General features: G+C 40.8%; 3 protein-coding genes across 4 annotated transcripts; 1 reads left to right on the top strand and 2 right to left on the bottom strand.

The window, feature by feature from the left end:
• Positions 1 to 290: 290 nt before the first annotated feature.
• ube2t (ubiquitin-conjugating enzyme E2T (putative)) lies at positions 291 to 3,139 on the bottom strand. Its single transcript, XM_036532844.1, has 6 exons — positions 3,031 to 3,139; positions 2,818 to 2,887; positions 2,435 to 2,540; positions 2,160 to 2,258; positions 1,437 to 1,520; positions 291 to 416 (listed from the first exon to the last, which is right to left on the bottom strand). Exons 1-6 carry the CDS (start codon positions 3,137 to 3,139, stop codon positions 291 to 293), a joined length of 594 nt encoding a protein of 197 aa, XP_036388737.1.
• A 900-nt stretch (positions 3,140 to 4,039) lies between these two features.
• zgc:194242 (uncharacterized protein LOC100005854 homolog) lies at positions 4,040 to 6,172 on the bottom strand. The gene is made up of 3 exons (XM_036534325.1): positions 6,043 to 6,172; positions 5,015 to 5,467; positions 4,040 to 4,558 (listed from the first exon to the last, which is right to left on the bottom strand). The coding sequence occupies exons 2-3, from the start codon at positions 5,448 to 5,450 to the stop codon at positions 4,362 to 4,364; spliced, it is 633 nt and encodes a 210-aa protein (XP_036390218.1). The 5' UTR covers positions 5,451 to 5,467; positions 6,043 to 6,172; the 3' UTR covers positions 4,040 to 4,361.
• Positions 6,173 to 9,934: 3,762 nt separating this feature from the next.
• Positions 9,935 to 19,733, top strand: etv7 (ETS variant transcription factor 7). 2 transcript variants are annotated; one of them, XM_036534149.1, is made up of 9 exons: positions 9,935 to 10,275; positions 10,981 to 11,101; positions 11,501 to 11,665; positions 13,066 to 13,191; positions 16,343 to 16,498; positions 16,730 to 16,945; positions 18,019 to 18,161; positions 18,513 to 18,613; positions 19,324 to 19,733. In XM_036534149.1, the coding sequence occupies exons 1-9, from the start codon at positions 10,240 to 10,242 to the stop codon at positions 19,505 to 19,507; spliced, it is 1,248 nt and encodes a 415-aa protein (XP_036390042.1). In that variant the 5' UTR covers positions 9,935 to 10,239; the 3' UTR covers positions 19,508 to 19,733. The 2 variants fall into 2 exon arrangements, with proteins under 2 accessions (XP_036390042.1, XP_036390041.1); XM_036534148.1 differs by having other exon boundaries at positions 10,978 to 11,101.
• The last annotated feature ends 399 nt before the right edge of the window (positions 19,734 to 20,132 follow it).

Here is a 20,132-nt window from a genome sequence, read left to right as displayed (position 1 = left end):
ACAATGTTATACTTAGTGAATTTGAAAGTGATATATAAGCCAGTACTAAGTACAGAAATTGAGATATAGGCATAAATATAACAGTGATGACAAAAAACAAATGAAGAAAAGTTCAAATAAATTTTAATACTGTATATTTAAAACAAGCAAAAAAAGTACATGTGAAAGTAGAGTAGACCTAACAAATCACAATAGATTATAGAATATATTTCTACAATAAAAATATAGAGAAATTACGATGGGACATTACAAAATCATAACAGTCAAAATAACAAAATAAGCAGCTTGAGTCAGAAGCAAGCCTTTTTTGAATCGTCCTGCCGCTCTTCTGAATTGTGTGCTTCCCTTTTGCGGCACATTGGCAGTGCTTTCTCCAGCTTGTCTTCAGCTATGTTTTCCTTAGTCTCTTCAAAGCCCTTCAGAGAAGACAGAGGAACACTGAATATCCCACAACTGACACCACTGACCAAAAGTCATCTGAAAGCAGAATGGAGCAGAATCTGGTTTTCTGTGACCTCTGAAGTAACTGGATAGCCATCGTAACAAATGCAAAGTAACTAGCTAGCAAAGCCAGGAACATTTCACAAACAAGATCCCTTTAAGATCAGTTTCAACAACCAATGCTCACTACTACTACTACTACTAGCTCAAAGCTACCCTTTTGAGTAGCTAATAAGTTAACCAGTTATTAACTAGCTGAATAGTTAACAAGTATCCACAAAAATGCATGAAAATGCACTTTTAAGCACATGCACTTTGTCCCTGCCACTCCTGGTCTCCTGTTTCTTTGCAGAACTAGTCATATGAATATAACTTCTCTTCACATTGAACTAATGTAATTAATTTACACATAAGAAAAACCCCAAAAGCATTCAAGATAAAGCATTATGCATTTCACAGCCTAATGTTTTGTAAATTTATGACTCATGATTAAATTAATTTTGGAAAGCTATGGAAGTTCTCAAAAGATAACTGAATATCTATTATTTTAACTATCACATTAATGTTTGTGCTGTGTGGCAATAACTGTAAACCTATTTGACTGATGCACACATCCAGGGTAACATGCAGAATTTTAGAAAGAAGGTTGTGATCAGACTGGAGTACATTCTGAAAGTGTGAATGTCTGGTTATTGTGGCAGAAACCCTACCAACAGAAAACAGTTCAGAGAAAAAGCAAATAGTACCCAGCAAAACCTTAAATTTGTTGTGGGCTTGCATGTACATTTTCAAAAACAAAAAAAAATAAAATTAAAAAACAAGAGTGGGCCTAAAGACTAAATTTTGGAGACCCTTGACTAAACAATTCATAATAATGGACACACAATGCCCTCTTGTGGTAGAAGAAACCATTTCATAAATGCTTCTATATCAATTTATTTTATTTGAAACAGATCACTTGTGAATACAGCCTATATCACTCTTTGACAACTTACCTTGTTCCGCTGAATGGCATGCTTCTCAGTCCACCTCTTTGCCTTCTCCAGGTACACCTGCTTGTTATACTTGTATTCAAAGGACTGAGGGAATAAGCATTTAAAGTCAGTGGCTACTCAAAACATGGTTTCATATGAGCTTGCCCCAGATTCCCATTTATAAGGCAGAGCACACAGTAATAACTACCAGTGCTTCTAAACCTCATTACTCTGTTGTTAATATTTAAAGGTGTAGAACTTTTAGTGGAAACTCTGGATAAAGATTTAGATGTAGGAGGTAGATACAGGATATAGAACTGCAAATGCAAGTTTGAATCAATAGCCTTAGGCAGCATCTATAGAGCATTGGTCCTGGAATGGAAAAATGCACAGAAAATCCTATGATAGCAAAAATGCAGTAGTCTTCACACAAAAATCCGCCAGCAGAATCAGGTTCGATACTGCACATTTAGCATTGCTTCAAAGTGTCTACGACTGTGATCCCAGGTTTACTAGGCATACCATATCTAGACTCCAGGTCAGGTGCTTGAACTAACTGAACATTTAACAAAACACGTAATTTTTTTAACCTCCATGTTCTCCTACTTGACATGTAGCAACAAATTACCCATACCTCCAAATATAATTAACTTTATTATATGCTAGCAGTGGCGTTTGTAGCTGTCAAAGACTTAATTTGACTGCCACAGAGTAGAGATATACTGACTGCTGACAGGAACTCACAATGTCAGCCATGAGGGGGTCATCTGGGTTGGGCTCGGCCATGAGCAACTGGATGGAGGTGAGCACGGTGGAGATGTTCAGTGAAGGCCTCCAGGCTCCCTGCAGAAGTGAAGAGCACTCAGTTTGTGAAGGTCACTTCCACGTTGCTTCAGCCATTATGAACAAGACGGCATGTTAGTGAACACTAAGTGTGGGGGAAAGAAGGAGTGTACAGTCATGTGTACAGGCAGTAACTGGTGCAGGAGATACAGCATTTTCTTTTGATGCAGTAATACCTTGGGTGGCAGTTTAAGAGCGTCAAGGCAAATGCGGCCAGTACTGTCAATATTAGGATGGTATATCGGTGTCAGGAAACACATTTTTGGTGGCTCAAATGGATACCTATGGAAAAATGACATCTTTTAACACGTTCAAAAAACACTTCAAGACCACATTGTATACAAGCTGAAATTGTGGAACAAGATGTGAACAATTATATCAGGCAGTAGCTCTTTTGAAAATTAAAAACTACAAAGCCTGGTTTGAGATTTACACAAAGATAGATACATTCATCTCATTTATTCAGTGAGGTTAGCTGGCTAAGATTAGCAAGTTACCCTATTTTCTTGTTAGACAGTTAAAATATGAGGCCCATTTTCTGCAATGTACTCAACCTCACCTTTCAGGAATCTTTATCTCCAGTGAAAAGAGACCACCTTCATAGGGTGTATTCTCACCCCCAACAATTTCTGGAAAAAAAAAATGCCGCAGACGCAGTGAAATGCATCAGAAATGCATTTGGCCAGAAAGCCAAGTGTGTTTCTTTAGGCGTGTGACATGTTAAAAAATAGGCAACAATAAAAAAAAGTCTCAAAGTGCTCCATTCACTTACGGGCTCTTAGGTCATCAATTTGACCCTCGGTCTGCCAGCACGAGATTCCCGGTGGCGGCTCCGTGCTCAGCATCTGCAGCTCACGCTTCAGTCGGCTATTTCTCTGCATTTTGAATTTAAACCTGAAACAAGCCCAGTTTGATAACATTACATGCGTTGACAACGAAGTTTGCGAAGCTCGTCTACGAATACCGGCTGCACTGTCATAATAACATCGATCGTCTGATAATTTTGCATGGTGTCTAGTTAGCAAGGCAAAATTGCTAGATCGGAAGGTAACACTAACTAGTTGGATAAAACTTGCTATGACGTAGAAAACGTTAGTTGACGCTAATCAGTTTAGCTCAAATTGGGCTCGTTCTACAGTAGCAAGCTGGCTAACCAGTTACTGTCAATCAAATCATTTGTATTTAGCCAAAAGTGAACTTTGGAAACAGATATTTTAAAACATACCTTAAATGTTCAAGTAATGCAGAAATGGGCAGCCTTGTAACAACTGGTCAGACCTAGAAGAAAAACACCGCGCACTACGTTTGATTCTCCCTCTTCTTTCACATTTATGTTGACGTCAGACCGCCTCTGTCGACATGCATCCTGGATGCTGTAGTCATATACAATAAAAGGTCTGCTAAGCTGCTAAGCAGATAAACCTATGTTTAGATTTGCTTACCAAGCGATCATATATAGGCTTACATTTTTAAATGTTGTCCATTGCTACAACTAAATATTTAGTGAAGCAATTCAGGTTAAGTACCTTGCCAGAGAGTACAATACCAGCGCCCCACCAGGGAATCAAAATAACTTTTCAGTTACCCTGCTCTTTACCATTACACCACATCTCTACACATATTTTGATTTTTAGATCAGATAAGCAAATTAGGGACTGTTTAGAAAAATGGAGTTGTGCTTGTTGGTTAATATGTGATATTTACATTTAAAAAGCAATTAAGAACTTCATGTAAATCCTCTTACATGACCAAAAGGACAAAAATACACAAAGCCATGAAAATATTTGTGTGCTTTTATTTGTTTTACAAAGACAATGGCATCAAAGAGGGGATTTTCGATAATAAAAATAAACTTTACAAATTCCAAATAGACTTTGATTTATTTTATAATTGCTACACTTATGAATCTTTACAGGTACAACAAAGACTACCACGTAACATTTACATGTAATACTCTGTGATGTCATACATGTTTGTACTGATTGCTGTTTCAGAAAGCATAACCATTCATCAAGCTGCAGAATCACATGACCAATGAATATATCCTTGAATGCTAAGCCCATCTTTTACTGTTTACTGCCATTCTGGACAGTCTGTCATCATTCACTTCGATGCAGTGGCGAAAATGGCTTGAAAAGTTGTTCCTTTGTCTGCCTTGTCCTCCAAGCGAATGTCTGTGAATCCAGTGGCTAGGAGGGCTTCAATGAAGGCCTCAGGACGCCAATTCTCTCCTGGCATGACCCCCTTGGATGCTAGGTAGGCCACTCGGTGAAGTGTGAGGGTTGTCACCATAAGACCTCCTGCCAGCAGAATAAAACAAAACTATGGAGCATCTAAAATTAAAAAATCCAATTGTGTTGAATATAAAAAGAAAGTTTTAAAAAGTTTAAAAAAGACAAAAAATGAAGAACACAGGCACAATTTCTTTTTTTTCCAGAATGATGAGGAAATGATGTCCTTTTGGTGATCAATGCACACAAAAAGGTTACAGCTTTAACTTGCAAAATCAGCTTCCCCACAATTAAGTAGGTTTATGGCAACCCAGAGCATTTATATGCACAGTTAGATGTTTTAAGTATTTATGCTCACAAATTGAGAACTGAATGTTAAACATGGAGACAGTGGGCATGTCTGCTGAAAAAGCAGAAGAAATTCAAACATCGCTCTTGCTAGGCTCTTCAGATTCTGTTCTGCCAGCACACAAGCTCTGATAAGCTTTCACACTATGACTGTTGATCTGAAGCCAAGAAACCTACCTGGTTTCATCACCCTGTGTATTTCTGATGTCCCTGCTCGCAGTTCAGGCCAGAAGTAGTAGCAGTTGCAATGGAAGACCTTGTCCACGCTGCCATCGGGCAAAGGCATGGCCACCACATTGCCGTGATGGAGGGTCACTTTCCCGCTGGAAATGTGGTCCTTCATCCTCTTGCTGGCTACCTTGTACATATACTCTGAATAGTCCACCCCAATCAGCTTCCCCCTGGGGCCGGAAATGAGGGGGGCAGCTGCCTCCAGCCCAAGGCCCGGCCCATACCCCACCTCCAGGACAGTGTCATCCGGCTGGATTGCACACAGCCTCACAGCATTCTCCTCCAGCACCTTGTTGCGCCAGAAGATGAGCTTGCTTACCATCCATCCAGCTACAGAGTTAGTGGGGCGACCCAGCTGTTGGCCTAAACTGTTGGCCAGCATTACTGCTACAGATAAACCTGAAATATGACAGGATGCACATTATACACTAGGGAAACGTTATCACAATTTAATTCCAGCAATGCAATAGCTATGACCACAAAACAAAGATGATATTGGAAAGTAGCCAGCTAAGTAGGGAGTTGAAACAAAGCTTTGCTGAATATAAAACATTTCGTGTTGGTAGTTTATTGTCATAGGCCTATGTGTATCTTTAAGGAGAAATATTATTTAATTGCAAGTACAAGGCGAATAATTCCATCTGTTGACACAAATCGCACATTTTCATATGATCCGAATCAAGAAGAAAGTTTTAAACGTTAAATCATACGGAGGTCTTCACTTGGCAGAGAAACTGCGGTTCTTTCAACTTATCAATATTGACATATTCTGCAGGCGTTTCTCAGACACACGGGTTTCCAGAGCGGACAGCTAAGCAAACTATAAATGAAATTAATTAAAGTAAACACTCAGATTTAAGAAACACTCCACAGAGTTTACATGCGACTGTCGGATAGCGCCAGACAGGAGGTAACGAGGTCAGTACCCTTCAGTATTCTGGAAAGACCGTAAAGAACAGAAAAAAGACACTCACTGGTCACACCCAGATACGTCTTTCAAAAACCAATAACAACGCTGTTTAGCTGCAGTTGTAGCGGTTTTCAAGTGTCGTTTTGTTCAACATTGTCCAGCAAGGATCAACTTTCCTTTATGAAACGGGTTCAAAGAACTAAATCGTAAGACCCGCCTACACGTTTTCGCCATCCAATGTCTTAAATTCCCACACGGAAGCATTTGATTTGACCCTGCCATTTTAGATTTGTCCAGAAGATGTCACTATGTAAACCTAATTTTAACAAGCGGGGGACATAATTTGACTTGGGAAAGCAGAGAGTCACCCAATAAAACTCAGTCAGTCAGTAAAAGAAAACCAATGAATCTGTAGTTGTGACGTGTATGGCTACTGGGCGTATAAGAATTGCGTCACTGTAAAGCAATGAAATCGTCCCTGTACAGATAGCCACCTTCAATGAGCATGTGAAATATGAAATGAGTATATTTAAGCACTGGAATAGCATTCACAAAGTTGTCAAATCTAATAAACTTATTTTCGTCATGTGTACTGTTTTTGTGGTAAATCAAACAGAAAATACCACATCAGTCACTTCAGGTCATGTCTTTCAACAATCTGATTTACACTGAACCTCTTTATTATGAGGGGCACAAAATGTCACTTACTGTATTACAGAGCTATGTTTCATTCACACTCACTTTCACTTTATCTTTTACCATCAATTAGCCATGAACAGCAGTCAAACGCATGAGAATGCACTATGACTCTACATTTTTACAGGCGTAATTTGGTTTAGTATTGATGCAAAGTTCTGGCATTTAGTTCCTGTGATCATGGAGGCAGTTTTATAATAGAGTCCTGACATCTGGTGGAGCATTTATTTGTAGTCCCATCTGTAGTCTCACCAGCTATCTGCAAGCGTTTGCCTTCTTTATCATCTTTATCCTTATTCACTGTGACGTCAGAATGACGTAAGCTTTAAAAAAGGATGTATTTGGTTCAAAATTAGCTAAAACCAAATTTCAGAGAGTATTCAATATAGAGAGAAGTAATTGCAAGCCAGCATGTGTGTATTATTATTATTATCATTATTATTATTATTATTATTATTATTATTATTATTATTATTATTATTATTGTTGTTGTTGTAGTGGAAGTTGTAGTTGTAGTAGTGGTTTTGTTTTGTTTTTTGTTGTTTGTTTTTTTTTGTTTTTTTTTTTGCATTTCATGTGTATTGAATGTGTATTACTTGAAAAAAGAAGTGGTTTCCAACAGCATACCTGTTACTTGGCTAACATTTTTAAGTGTTGTCCATCGCTACAGCTAAATGTTTAATGGAGCCATTCAAGTTACCTTGCCAGTGAGTACAATAGCAGTGTGGAAATGTGGTCCTTCATCCTCTTGCTGGCCACCTTGTACATATACTCTGTACAGTCCACTCCAATCAGCTTCCCCCTGGGGCCGAAAACGAGGGGAGCAGCTGCCTCCAGCCCAAGGCCCAGCCCATACCCCACCTCCAGGACAGTGTCATCCGGCTGGATTGTGCACAGCCTCACAGCATTCTCCTCCAGCATCATGTTGTGCCAGCTGGTAGCCTTTTTTACTATCCATCCGGCCACAGACTTAGTGGGGCGACCCAGCTGTTGGCCTATTTTTGTGGTCAACATTACTGCCACAGATAAACCTGAAATATGACAAGATGCACATTACACACCACGGAAGGTATCCTGATTTCATTGCAGTAATGCTATAGCTACGATCACTGACCTTGCCACAAAACAAAGATGACATTGGGAAAGTAATTAGCTAAGTACAGAGTTGAAAGAAAGCTTTGCCAAATATAAAACATTTTATGTTGGCAGTGTATCATCATAAGTTAAGGAGAAGTATGATATTACTGCAAGTGCAAAGTGAATAATTTCATTTGTTGACACAAATCGCACATTTTCAGATGATCCGAATCAAACAGCAAGTCTTAATTGTTAAATGATTCAGAGGTCTTCACTCGGCGGAGAAACTGCTGTAATTTTTAACTTATCAATATTGACATATTCTGGGAGTTAAGTACCTGCATTTCTCAGAGACACAGGTTATCTTAATAGACAGGTATGCAAAGCAATAAATTAAATAAATTAAAGTAAAAACTCAAGTGAGCTGCAACGAGGTCAGTACCCTTCAGTATCCTGGAAAGACCGTCAAGAACAGAAAAAAATACACTCAATGGTCAAACCTGGCTACATCTACAAAAACCAACAACAATGCTGTTATAGTTGGAGTTGTAGTGGTTTTCAAGTGCCATTTTGTTCTAAATTTTCCTCCAAGCATCAGCTCTCCTTTATCTAATTGGGGTTTGCCAAGTCCAAAGATCGAGGTTGCAAGACCCGCCTACACGAGTTTGCCATCCAATGTCTTAATATTCCTTCACTGAAGAAGAACTTGACCCTGCCATTTTAGATTTGTCCAGAAGATGTCACAATGTAAACTTAATTTAATAAAATAATTGAGAACCTGAGAGAGCAGAGGATCACCCACAAAACTCAGTCTGTAAAAGTCTGCTAATGAATCTATAGTTGTGATATTTATGGCTGCTGAGCGTGTAAGAATTGTACAGATAGCCACCTTCAATGGGCAAGTGACATTTGAGTGCAAGTGAATTGAGCATATTTAAGTACTCTGGAATAGCATTAACATATTGTCAAATATAATAAACTTATTATCATCATAATGTAATGTGATAAATCAGACAGAAAATACCACATCATTCACTTCAGGTCACCTTCAACAATCTGGTTTACACTGAAATGCTGAAATGAATTGTTTCATTCACACTCACTTTCACTTTGTTTTTTATCATCAATTAGCTATAAAGAGCAATCAAGCACATGAGAATGCACCATGGCTCTACATTTTTAAAGGCTTAATTTGGTTTAGTATTGATGCAACATTCTGGCATTTAGTTTCTGTGATCATGCAGGCGGTTTTGTAATAGAGTCCTGACACACTTCTGGTTGTGCATTTATCTGCTCATCCATAGACTCACCAACTACCTTCAAGCTTTTAGCCTTCTTTACTTTATCATCTTTAACCTTATTTATGTTGGTGGTGGAGTGATGCAAGCTTTTAAAAAATGATGTATTTGGGTGAAAATCAGAACTTTTATTTTATCAGAGAACATCAGAACTTTTATTCGCCAAGTACAAATATACAAGGATACAAGGAATGTCTCTTGGTGCAGGTGTCGACATTGAAAACATAAATGCAGACAAAACTATACAATACAAAACAATACAATAAATACAATAGAATACAATACCATTAAAGAAACTTTGCAATGCCTTTGGTTATGTACATTTGTGCAATAATTTTGCAGTTTTACAGTTCCATTGTGAGATCTGTGGGATGGACAATTAAAGTGCAAGTGTGCAACTGGAAAGGGGGCGGATATGGGATGTAATATTTGAGAGTATTACAGCCTGGGGAAGGAAGCTGTTCAGGTGATGTGTAGTCCTAGTCTTTATGGATCCTTATAAGATACATGAGCTATTGGATTATGAGCTATAATCCAATTTCAAAGAGTATTCCAATTTTCCGTGGGAAACAAAAAAATCTAGAGTATTATTATTATTATTATTATTATTATTATTATTAAAATGTTATTTTTGTTGTAGTAATACTACTAGTAGTAGCAGCAGTTATTTTTATTTATGTGTTTCATGTGTATTCAAGTGCATTACTTTAAAAGAGAAGTGGTTTCCAACGGCATAGCTGTTACTGCACATTCATATCAATGCATATTGATTTCCATGTACTAAGGTGTTTATCCCTTTAATTAGTGCATTTTACACGTGCTTATATATGTGAATCATTTTTATTTTCTAACGTGACAGTCTAATGAGTTGACCTTGGTGTCTTATGCAGCTCCGTTTCGCTTTTCGTCTCCGACACACACTTCTCGCTGCATTAACACACCCCCACGCACATACAATAAGCAGATCCGGTCCCTTTCGTTTTCATTTCCCGGAAGGATACTTAAAATATTTCAAGCGATCCTGAAAGTAATCAAATTGTCGTCTCCATTTCGATTTCATATCGCGGCCCCCACAGCAAAGACGAATTGGTAAACTGTGACGTGGAAACTTCTTGGGGATTCAAAACTGGCCAAGTGCAAATTACCAGGATTTGGGAAAAGTGTTATTCTCCCATCTCAGGTAAAGGAACATGACTGACGGCTCCTCACTGCCACCTTTGATCAAGGTAAGTTCAGTTAAATGAACCAGGAAACGCGAAGCCTGTTCACAAAGTTGCTGCATTCGCTTTTAAACAACGACTGTAATGTTTATTGTATATATTTATACTTGGGCAAACTGATATTTGTCCGGTTAAAACTGACATGGACGTTAAAGGAATATTAAAGTAAAACCGAAATTTCCCACTGAACGTAAGGAGGCACGTCTCTTGGAAGTCTCGTTTGTCATTTCAAGCGGCTCTATGTTTTAAAAACAAAAAATGAATAAACAATCCCACCATTGCTAACCAAAGCGGGAGAGAGGTAGCTTACATTGCTTTCGCTTTTAATATGAAAACAATAACGTTACAGTACGTTACAGAAGGAGTTATTGGCGGCAGAGCAGAAGTGACATGAGACAGATTAAACATTTACTTTTCGACGCCAATTTTATTTTAAAACACATTTAACTGAACATTTAAAGCATTTAATAGGCTAAATAAAATAGCAAATATAACGTGTTTGTTGAATGTTCAGTAACTCGTTCATTTTTATTTTGTTTAACTATTGCGTTATAAAATGGAGCAAATGACAGCAATGAATTGCACATAATGACAGTTAAAACGAAAACATAAGTTGATTGATTGATGTTGAAGTTTAGTCATATGTTTAACGAAACTGGTACGATTGTCTAAGGTTAATTCTGTGTATTCTTTCCTATGTGGCTTTAGCAGGAGTCCGGGGGGAGAAGCAGTCCTCCCGCTTGTTCCCCGGTGCTGATGGTCCCTCGCAGCCCCGTGGCCTCATTGTACCCCGGCTCGCATGACGAGCTCTGCAAGTTGCCTGGAAGACTGCGTGCGTATCTTTAGCGTGACTTTGACGTTTTGTATGGTGTGGTTATGCATATATGTATGTATGTATATATATATATATATATATATATATGGGAGATATCATATTTGGTGGATATTTACTGAAGTAATATAGGTTAACCACCTTCCTTGCTCAAGGCTACCACAGCAGTGCCCTAACCAGCAGCCTTGGGGTTAGTAAATCTTACCACAACAGTATATGTCTGCCATACAGGGGCCAACACTTTTATTTCAGAACGGGGTTGGAAAACTCTGCCATGGACCGATACATGTACCCATTCATATTACTTATATTTTGTTTCCCTAAAAAAAAAAAACAATTGGTGATAATCCCATGTCCATACGTCCATTGGGATTGATTGTACTGTGCGTGTCCCTTCAGGTATCAACCCCTCGCTGTGGGGGAAGGATGACGTTAGCCATTGGCTGCGCTGGGCACAGAAGGAGTACTCCCTGCGCAGGACGGACCAGTCCAAGTTCGAGATGAATGGCAAAGCGCTCTGCCTCCTGACCAAGGAGGACTTCCGCCTCCGCTGCCCCAGCTCGGGTGAGAGGGGGAATCTGGGCGTGATGGGGGGGAGGGGAGAAAAGGGAAATTCAGCACAATGACAGTGGAAGAGAGGGTGAACATGAAGCATGGATGGGTTTACATGACAACAACACGGAGGATCCACAGATATGCACCTGTTTGTGTTTGCAGTGAGTAGAACAATGTTTGCTCAAAAAGACAGAAAGAATGCAGAAATAGTCTTTCCTCATATGCACTGTATATTCCAAAGACCAAGACCAAATGAGGAATCAGGGTTAAAGTTGATGATGTTTCGGCTTCCCAGCATTTCCCAAGACATTTGTATAAGCACCTCCCATTAAAATTCACAAATAACAGAAGAAATCTGGGAACCAGCAACGTTGACAATACCATGACAAATTTAACCCAGTTTCCTCATTTGATTGTAGGGTTTGGAATATTTAGCACATGTATAAAATGTTTTATTTTTTTTACAATGTGACTGTATATCATTTTGAATAAACGTTAACACTGTTGTGAACACACAGAACTGTGTTTGAGCACACTGTGGAACCGTACCTTTTTACTTCTTGAACAAGACAGGGGAGTCACAACAAGGAAATTACCTTAAGGATTTCTTGAAGTTACAAAGGACAACAAAGAATTTCTAAGGCTGTATATCAAAAAGGTGACTTGTGATTCATGATCCAAAGCTGAAGCGTGGAATGGTGGTGGATTTAGGCAAGCAATCACCTTCCATTCCACTAAACACACCCCAGAGCTCAAGGCTCACAATAGCACCTCTTAATGCCATCCTCCTGGCACATGAATCATGGGTTTCCATTCCCAAACACTTTTAAATATATTCATGGTAATACATTCAAAGAGTGATTACATAGTCAAGTTTAGAGGTCATAGTATTGTTCAGTATATTGAAGCGCAAGTTGTCATGTGCTTTATATCAACCCTTCAAAACAAATTTGGGTTTTCTGTTACATCACTTACAGTCTGCATTACTAATGTCTGTGTGCCAGCTGAAACCGAATGCAGACTTGTGCAGAACAACAGCTCATGGGAAACAGATATGCTTTGCATTTTAGTTCCTCAAAATTTGGGAAATGGAAATCATGCAAGAAAAACAATATTTGCATACTGATAAACAGCTTCTAAAATAAGTGATTTTGCTAATAATACCAGATGTTGATCATAACACTGTCCATTTATCCATTGCATATAAGCAAGCCATTGTAAGTAAGTGATCGTTACCCAGCTGTATGCCCTTCATACAGCTGGGTAATTATTGACATGATTCAGGTTAAGCACGTTGCTCAAGCATACAGGGGCACTGACCCACACCCCCCTGTATCAAATCTGCAAGCTTACCACACTTCCGTCATACTCAGACACACCTCACCAGGAAGCCATTCCTGTTTTTGCAGGCGATGTCCTGTACGAGCTACTGCAGCACGTCAAACAGCAGAGGAGGGCGATGGTGTGCAGCTCTCTGCCCAAACCCCTGGACAGACAGAGCGTCCATGCACCCCAGAACCGAGAGACCAATGGAGGTACAGGTGACATGCCAAGACTCTACCTGGCCCTCTCCAGCCCATGTCATTGAGCTTGCTCTAGATGACCACAGTGTGACAGTTTTACTACGGCGTACAAGTTATTTAATACACTTAGAACATAATGATCCAGTTGGTGCTTTCTGGAACAGGCTAATAAGCAGAGAGATGTTATTCAATGAACAGCCTGTTTGTAAAACTGTTTGCTGTCCGTTACAAACATTATGTTACAAGACTTACTACCAATAAATGAAAAGCTATAAGCTATAAAATCATCGGGATCCTCACTAATCAATCTTTAATGAACTTCAGGCCCTAATTGTTTATGTGTTTAAATAGTGGCTGTGAACTTACGCTGCAAAAGGAAGAAAGGAAGTTAAGGCAGTTCTTTCTGTCAAAGTCATTTTCCAGGCTTACAGTTATTGTAAGCCTGTGCCATTAAAAATGTGAGCACTTCCTGGTGCGCTGTCTCCTGAGAGTCAGCTGAGGTCACAGAGGAAACATCCAGACCTGTATCTGCTTGTAACTGACGAGTGCAGCACTCCAGAGAAGCAAATTAACTTTATACCTCTCAGTGAAATCTGAGACGGGGCCCACCACAAGGGCTTACAGTCTTGTTTTATATCGGTTAAAAAAAGAATGCTGATACAAAGCTGATGTTTTTAGTCTAATGTTTAGTGTAATGTCAGTAGCTTAATTTGTAACAGCTGATTTATTGTTGTGTGAAAGTGCCTGTATCTAGTGTGTAATCATACTGTTCATTCCATGAACAATCATCATGATTTCCTCTTATCCAGAGCAACTCACATCAGTTACAGTTTTTACAATGTTATCCATTTATAGAGCTGGACATTTTACTGAGGCAATTCTGGGTTAAGTACCTGGCCCAAGGGTACAGCAGCAGTGCTCCTGCAGGGAATTGAACCAGCAGCCTTTCAGTTATGAGTCCTGCTCCTTACCGCTATACTACACTGCCGCCCCAATTTTGTTTATTGTATAACATTGTCTCATATATAACCTAAACAAAGCTAAAAAGCATTAGATCCATGCACAGACACACACACACATACATGCTCATAGTCACATACATGCTTGCTCACACATACAGTGCAGACATACACGCACACACACAGGCACACATGCACACATATGCATGTCGGTATGTACACACACACACATACACAGACATATACATGCACAGCACACACCCACACACATACACACACATTGCACACATACATACACACACTGCACACACCCACAAGCACACACAGACACACGCAAGCGTGCACACACACACACACACACACACACACACACACACACACACACACACACACACAGACCTACAGATAAGTATCAGTGCAGTTTTATGGCTAGGTGCTTTCCAGGCTCGGTGTTAGGTAGAGAAACCTGTGCCAACAGGTGTGGCTGGTTAGAGCTGGTTCAGCTGCTCCTGGCAGGGGAGATGCAGGGGAAAGGCCTGCCAGGACTGCTCACAGTGCTGCAGTTAGCCGCATTTTGTTGTAGATGTCAAACCAGTAAAGCAAGGCATAATGTGGCCCCAGCATGAGAGAGCAACATATAGCAACTTCTAAGAAAGTCGGATGTGTCACCGAATATATTTACATTTCCATTTATTTATTTAGCAGACGCTTTATCCAAAGCGACTTACAAAAGTGCATACAGTAAGTATAGCAACAGTACAGGGACAGGATGTGTACAGCTCCACAATGAGAGCTCTCAGCTCTCAGCTGAGAGCAAGGTCTGTTTGAGGACACAGTACTAACAGATTTGTACAACTGCAGCGTATAGGGCAACTAATACGATACACCTTCAAACAGCAAACTTATACAACTTCAAACGCCGCAATGAGCGTCAGGGTAAAGGCGGCAACAAGGAACAATTTAAAAAGCACAGCAATTTACGACAGCACTAATTGGGGGGGGGGGGCAGCAATTGTGTGCTGGGTCAGTCCAGGTAGAGTCTGAAGAGGTGCGTCTTCAGGCCCCGTCTGAAGGAATGGGGTGAAGGAGCTGTCTGTAGCAGGACAGGGAGTTCATTCCACCACTGGGGAGCGATGTAGGTGAAACGCCGATGTCTGGCAGAATGAGCACCTCCTGCCTTGACCATGCAAGGAGCGAGGCGTCCAGTTGCTGCTGAGTGCAGGGGTCAGGCTGGTGTGTAGGGCTGGATGAGTTCTTGGAGGTAGGTAGGGGCTGTCCTGTTGATTGCAGAGAAGGCGAGGGTCAGGGTCTTGAATCTGATCCTGGCAGCGACAGGAAGCCAGTGGAGGGATTTAAGCAGGGGAGTAACATGGGAGAATTTGGGGAGGTTGAAGATTAGTCGGGCAGCTGCGTTCTGGATGAGCTGCAGAGGCTGGGTGGTGCAGGCTGGGAGGCCTGCGAGAAGAGCGTTGCAGTAGTCCAGTCGAGGGAGAACTGTGGCCTGGATAAGGAGCTGTTGTCAGGAACGGACAAATCCTCCTGATGTTGTGGAGGAGGAATCGGCAGGCCCGTGACGTGCAAGCAATGTACTCCTTGAAGTCCAGGTTGCTGTCGAGGATGACGCCCAAGCTCTTTGCTGACTGAGAGGATGGTATTGTGGTGCCATCGACGGTGATGGAGAGGTCATGCAGGGGGGAAGGGCCGGCTGGGATGAAGAGCAGTTCTATCTGCTATGTAAGGTTACAAAAATCCTGAATCATTTACAGTGTTTATTTGCTTAACAGGTATGCTAGAGAGTACAATGGCTCACTTTGGAACCAGATTTGCAAACTTTGTCCCATAGTCCGAGCACCTTGCCACCCTGCACTGCAACCCTATCCGCCACTGTCACTGCCTAATTTGAAAGGTCACGTACATTAATGTTATTTAAAAGAATTACATGTCATTGAATATTAGAAAGTAAGGTGAAAAGTTCCCCGTCAATGTGGTTGTTGTTAAAATAAAAACCTTTCAGTAGATGTTAAACAGCAGTAACAACAGTGACATGGATAATTATGATGGTAACACCAATAAGAATAAACACTGAACAATCAATAGTCTCATATATAGGAGTTATTATATGTAATCATATATGTCTCTCTCTCGCTCTCTCTCTCTCTCTCTCTCTCCTTCTTTCTCTCCCCTTACCCCCCTTTCTCTCACAGGACAGGCAGTGCCCTGTGGACAACCCTACCGGTCAGTTCCTGTGTGCCAGGTGAATGCTCACCCTGGTAGCATGGCGCCCCACAGTGAACCCTACCCAGACCAGAGGGAACACCCCTCACCTCATTTTGCCTTCTCCCTGCCACAGATCCATTTAGGTCAGTTTCAAACTCAAGCATGTCGCAGTGTGCATTTCCCCAGTCTTATAACAGTATTTTTTTGTGAATATGGTCACAGCATTAAAAAAAACAGTGTTAAATAGGCATTGTAAAGCCTGGTGAGTTATTGCCCTCCAGGATCAGAAATGCTGAAACCATACACTTAATTTCCTGAGTTTCCTCTCTTGTTGCTCTCGTTGCAAAAACCCGGCATTTCGTTTGGCATCGCAGATTTCCAGAGAAATCCCGCCCAGCCACTGGCAGAACCGCCGCAGCACTCGACTCCCATCCTGCTCTCGCAGCACATCACCAGCCAGTCCGGCCAGGGCATGCCCATGCCCGCAGCCCTCCGCTGCAAAGACGAGCCGCTCAACCTCTCCAACAGGGTGGAGAGCCCCAGCTCAATGAGCATCCCCCAGACCAACGAAGCCAACGGCAAGATCGCAGGTAATGTCGATCTCCCCCTGCTCGAAGTTTGACAGTCGGGCAACAGCGGCAATGGGGGACGAACGTGTCAGTGGATCTCTTGCTCTTTGGCTCGAGTGGGTACTGGGGCTGTGTACCACAAATTTGTTGTGTCATGATTGTGAAATAATAGTACATATTTTCATTTTCATGATCTTGTCTTGTGAAGTATGGTGATATGATGGGGATCACATGACTGTAGAAACCCACTGAATCTATGAGGATTAGAGATGGGACTAAGCAACTTCACAAACCTCACAAATAAGTGGTGCTACCATTAGTTATCCATGTCTTATTGATTTAAACAAATTATATTTGTTTTGCTATGACCAGCAATGTCTTCCCATTGGTTCACATGAGAGATTGACAGCAAATTGTAGCTCCACCTACATGTTTTATGAGTCCCCTTGGGTCACATCTGGAAATTAGATAGGGGTTTTCATTTAGTCTACATTTTATTCATTTCACACATTTTATAGCCTGAATTGTCATACTTAGAAATTTAAAGTTTTGAATAAGCCGAACGACATTTTAAAATATAATGACCATAAGGGCAGGAGATAGTAATTAGCAATGTTTCATGTTTCTGCTAACATCTGTTAACAAGCAAGTTCCTACAGCAATGTGACAGATCTAAGAGATTTTGAAAGAGGTGAAATAGTTGGTGCCTGAATTGCAGACGCATGAGTCACAGAAACAAAATCATTTCATATGTCAAGGGGAACAGTGCCGAAAACCATGACGGTATATGGGAAATAAGGAAAAACTGCTTCAGGAAAGAGGAACAGAGGGCGCAATACACCCACTCACAGACACAAACACACACACACACACACACACACACACACACATGCACACACACACACACACACACACACACACACACACACACACACACACACACACACACACACACACACATACAGTATATGTATATGTGATAAATTAAATTATATATTCACATTGAGGATTGAGATTGAAATATGACACTATGAGTCAGTCCAACTGTAAATGGAAACCCAGGATAAACGGACGGGCCATTCCTCCCTCTACAGACTGCCGCCTGCTGTGGGACTACGTGTACCAGCTGCTATCCGACCAGCGCTATGAGCCCTTCATCCGTTGGGAGGACCCGCAGTCCATGGTTTTCCGGGTAGTGGACCCAAATGGCTTAGCCCGGCTTTGGGGGAACCACAAGGTAAGGACTTTCCAGACCAGGACTGAATGAAATTTCATCTCTAGGTTCTGAACCAGGTATATGACTAAATAGCTAAGTTTGTTTAATTAAACAAAGGGTAGCTGGGTAATTACAGAAAATTACAGAAAGGTGTAACAGAAAAGTTAGCGACCTTGGTACAGAGAACAGTGGATGCAGTGGAACATCTAGTTCATTCATAGGCATCTTCTGTTTCTTTCATTGGTCCCATTAGGAGGACTTCATGTTGGAAATCATTGTCTAGCCCTTTTGTTCCACATCTTTGTATCTTTGTGCCAAACTGTCTGTCCCAAATGAAAATAAACAGACAGTGTTGTAACTCCTTGCTCACAGAACAGAGTCAACATGACCTATGAGAAAATGTCCCGGGCACTCAGACACTACTACAAGCTCAACATCATCAAGAAAGAGCCAGGGCAGAAACTGCTTTTCCGGTGAGTTGGTAATAGATACATGTGTGCTGTGTTCTCAGCCCTTTCAAAGGGACATAAGAATCAAAACTTGTTCATAAAATTATATCTTGTCTCAAAACTAAAAAAAAACTCTCAAAACTCCAGATTAAAAGATTGGTCAACGTATCACAGGCTAATGAAATAATCAGCCATGACATAAATAAATGGTGAATACAGTTTCACATCTTTTTCATCTGTTGTCCAAAAGGTTTTTTCAACACTATGAAACACTTTTAAGCACTGACATGTCTTTCAGTGGAATCCACAATAAGTACAATGTCATCTGGTCACAGCCTAAATTGAGGTGATTAGGTTGCATTAATTAATTGTTGGCACATCTGAAGTGAGAGACCATTTGTAAACAATGGAAATTTTCTAAGGTGTGACAAACAGAAAAACATCACTGTAAACTAATCTATCACTTAAGCATCAGCTCCATCTGTGCTTCACCATTCCTACACAAACTACAAAAGAGAAACTCAGTAACAAAAATAGGACAGAAGCTCTGCCAACCATAACAATACTAAAAATGTCATGCTGTTGATCAAGGTTGAAGGCCGCTAGAATGCAAAGGTGATTAGATCTGTTATCTCCAAAACGGCCGTCTGTCCAGTGAATGTGCTGCGCTCTGGCACAGTGACAGGACCTCGTCTGTCAACCATTTGTTCAGTTCATTATTTCCTCTGTTGCAGGTTTCTGAAGACTCCTGAGGAGATACTGCAGAGCAGAGCCGACCGCCCGGACCACGCCGAATCTCCAGAGCATCCCCTGTCACCCGACTACAGAGAGGAGGGCCTTGAGGTGTCCCCCGAATCCAGCTCCAACCCATCCTCCCCAGCTGGACTGATCGCCCCGCTCACCCCTCCGCCCCTTTGAACCTACGAGGAGGATGCCTCTGCTTAGGCCATGGCCTGGCTGTAGGAGAATCCTAGAGGAATGATGAGACACATGCATAGGCCTCTTCTTAAGGCAAGGAATTTACAGAATGGGTGATAGAGGGGCATGGGTTTGTACTGGAGTAGAGGGCTGGTGACAAAACCTTGGACAAAGATAATGATCCACCCATTGACTCCTTGGACACTTGCAACATTGATGACACTAAACCAAATCTAATTAAATATACATTTGATGCTGTGATGCAGCTGATCAAAACAAAAGCAAAACCTATGACTAAAACTGCAGTCTGAAATATTTTTTTTAAAAAAAAATATTTTTTCAACACATTTTTCAAACTTTTTCTAAAATGTTTCATAATTTTCAATACTCTGCAAGTAACTAACCAGTTGCTGATTAGCCATGGTTGTAACAGTTGACAAACTGTGAGGGTTTTTTTTTGCTTCCTTTTCATGATGCAAACCAATAACTCCTTTGAAGAGAAAACATCAGCCAAGCTGCTTACTCGCTTGTGTGGCCTAGGACAGTCTTATTTTCCTTTGTTTTTAGCAAGAAATTACTGATCACTATGCAAAAATACAGATTGTGTGATAATCATCAGTTGTAA

This window comes from Megalops cyprinoides, chromosome 7 (assembly GCF_013368585.1).
Source record: "Megalops cyprinoides isolate fMegCyp1 chromosome 7, fMegCyp1.pri, whole genome shotgun sequence".
Lineage (NCBI taxonomy): Eukaryota > Metazoa > Chordata > Actinopteri > Elopiformes > Megalopidae > Megalops > Megalops cyprinoides.
The sequence above is the reverse complement of the archived record's forward strand: the minus strand, read 5'-3'. Positions and strand labels throughout refer to the sequence as shown.

Bases quoted from the DNA above. Each gene is read 5' to 3' on its own strand.
- etv7 (XM_036534148.1), top strand. From the start codon at position 10,240: ATGACTGACGGCTCCTCACTGCCACCTTTGATCAAG. The intron at 11,666-13,065 runs GTGAGAGGGGGA...CTGTTTTTGCAG, and splicing joins CCTCCGCTGCCCCAGCTCGG to GCGATGTCCTGTACGAGCTA. The intron at 18,162-18,512 runs GTAAGGACTTTC...CCTTGCTCACAG, and splicing joins GGCTTTGGGGGAACCACAAG to AACAGAGTCAACATGACCTA.
- zgc:194242 (XM_036534325.1), bottom strand. From the start codon at position 5,450: ATGCTGGCCAACAGTTTAGGCCAACAGCTGGGTCGCCCCACTAACTCT. The intron at 4,559-5,014 runs GTAGGTTTCTTG...TTCTGCTGGCAG, and splicing joins ACACAGGGTGATGAAACCAG to GAGGTCTTATGGTGACAACC.
- ube2t (XM_036532844.1), bottom strand. From the start codon at position 3,139: ATGCAGAGAAATAGCCGACTGAAGCGTGAGCTGCAGATGCTGAGCACG. The intron at 1,521-2,159 runs GTGAGTTCCTGT...TTATTCCCTCAG, and splicing joins ACCCCCTCATGGCTGACATT to TCCTTTGAATACAAGTATAA. The intron at 417-1,436 runs GTAAGTTGTCAA...TCTTCTCTGAAG, and splicing joins ATGCCATTCAGCGGAACAAG to GGCTTTGAAGAGACTAAGGA.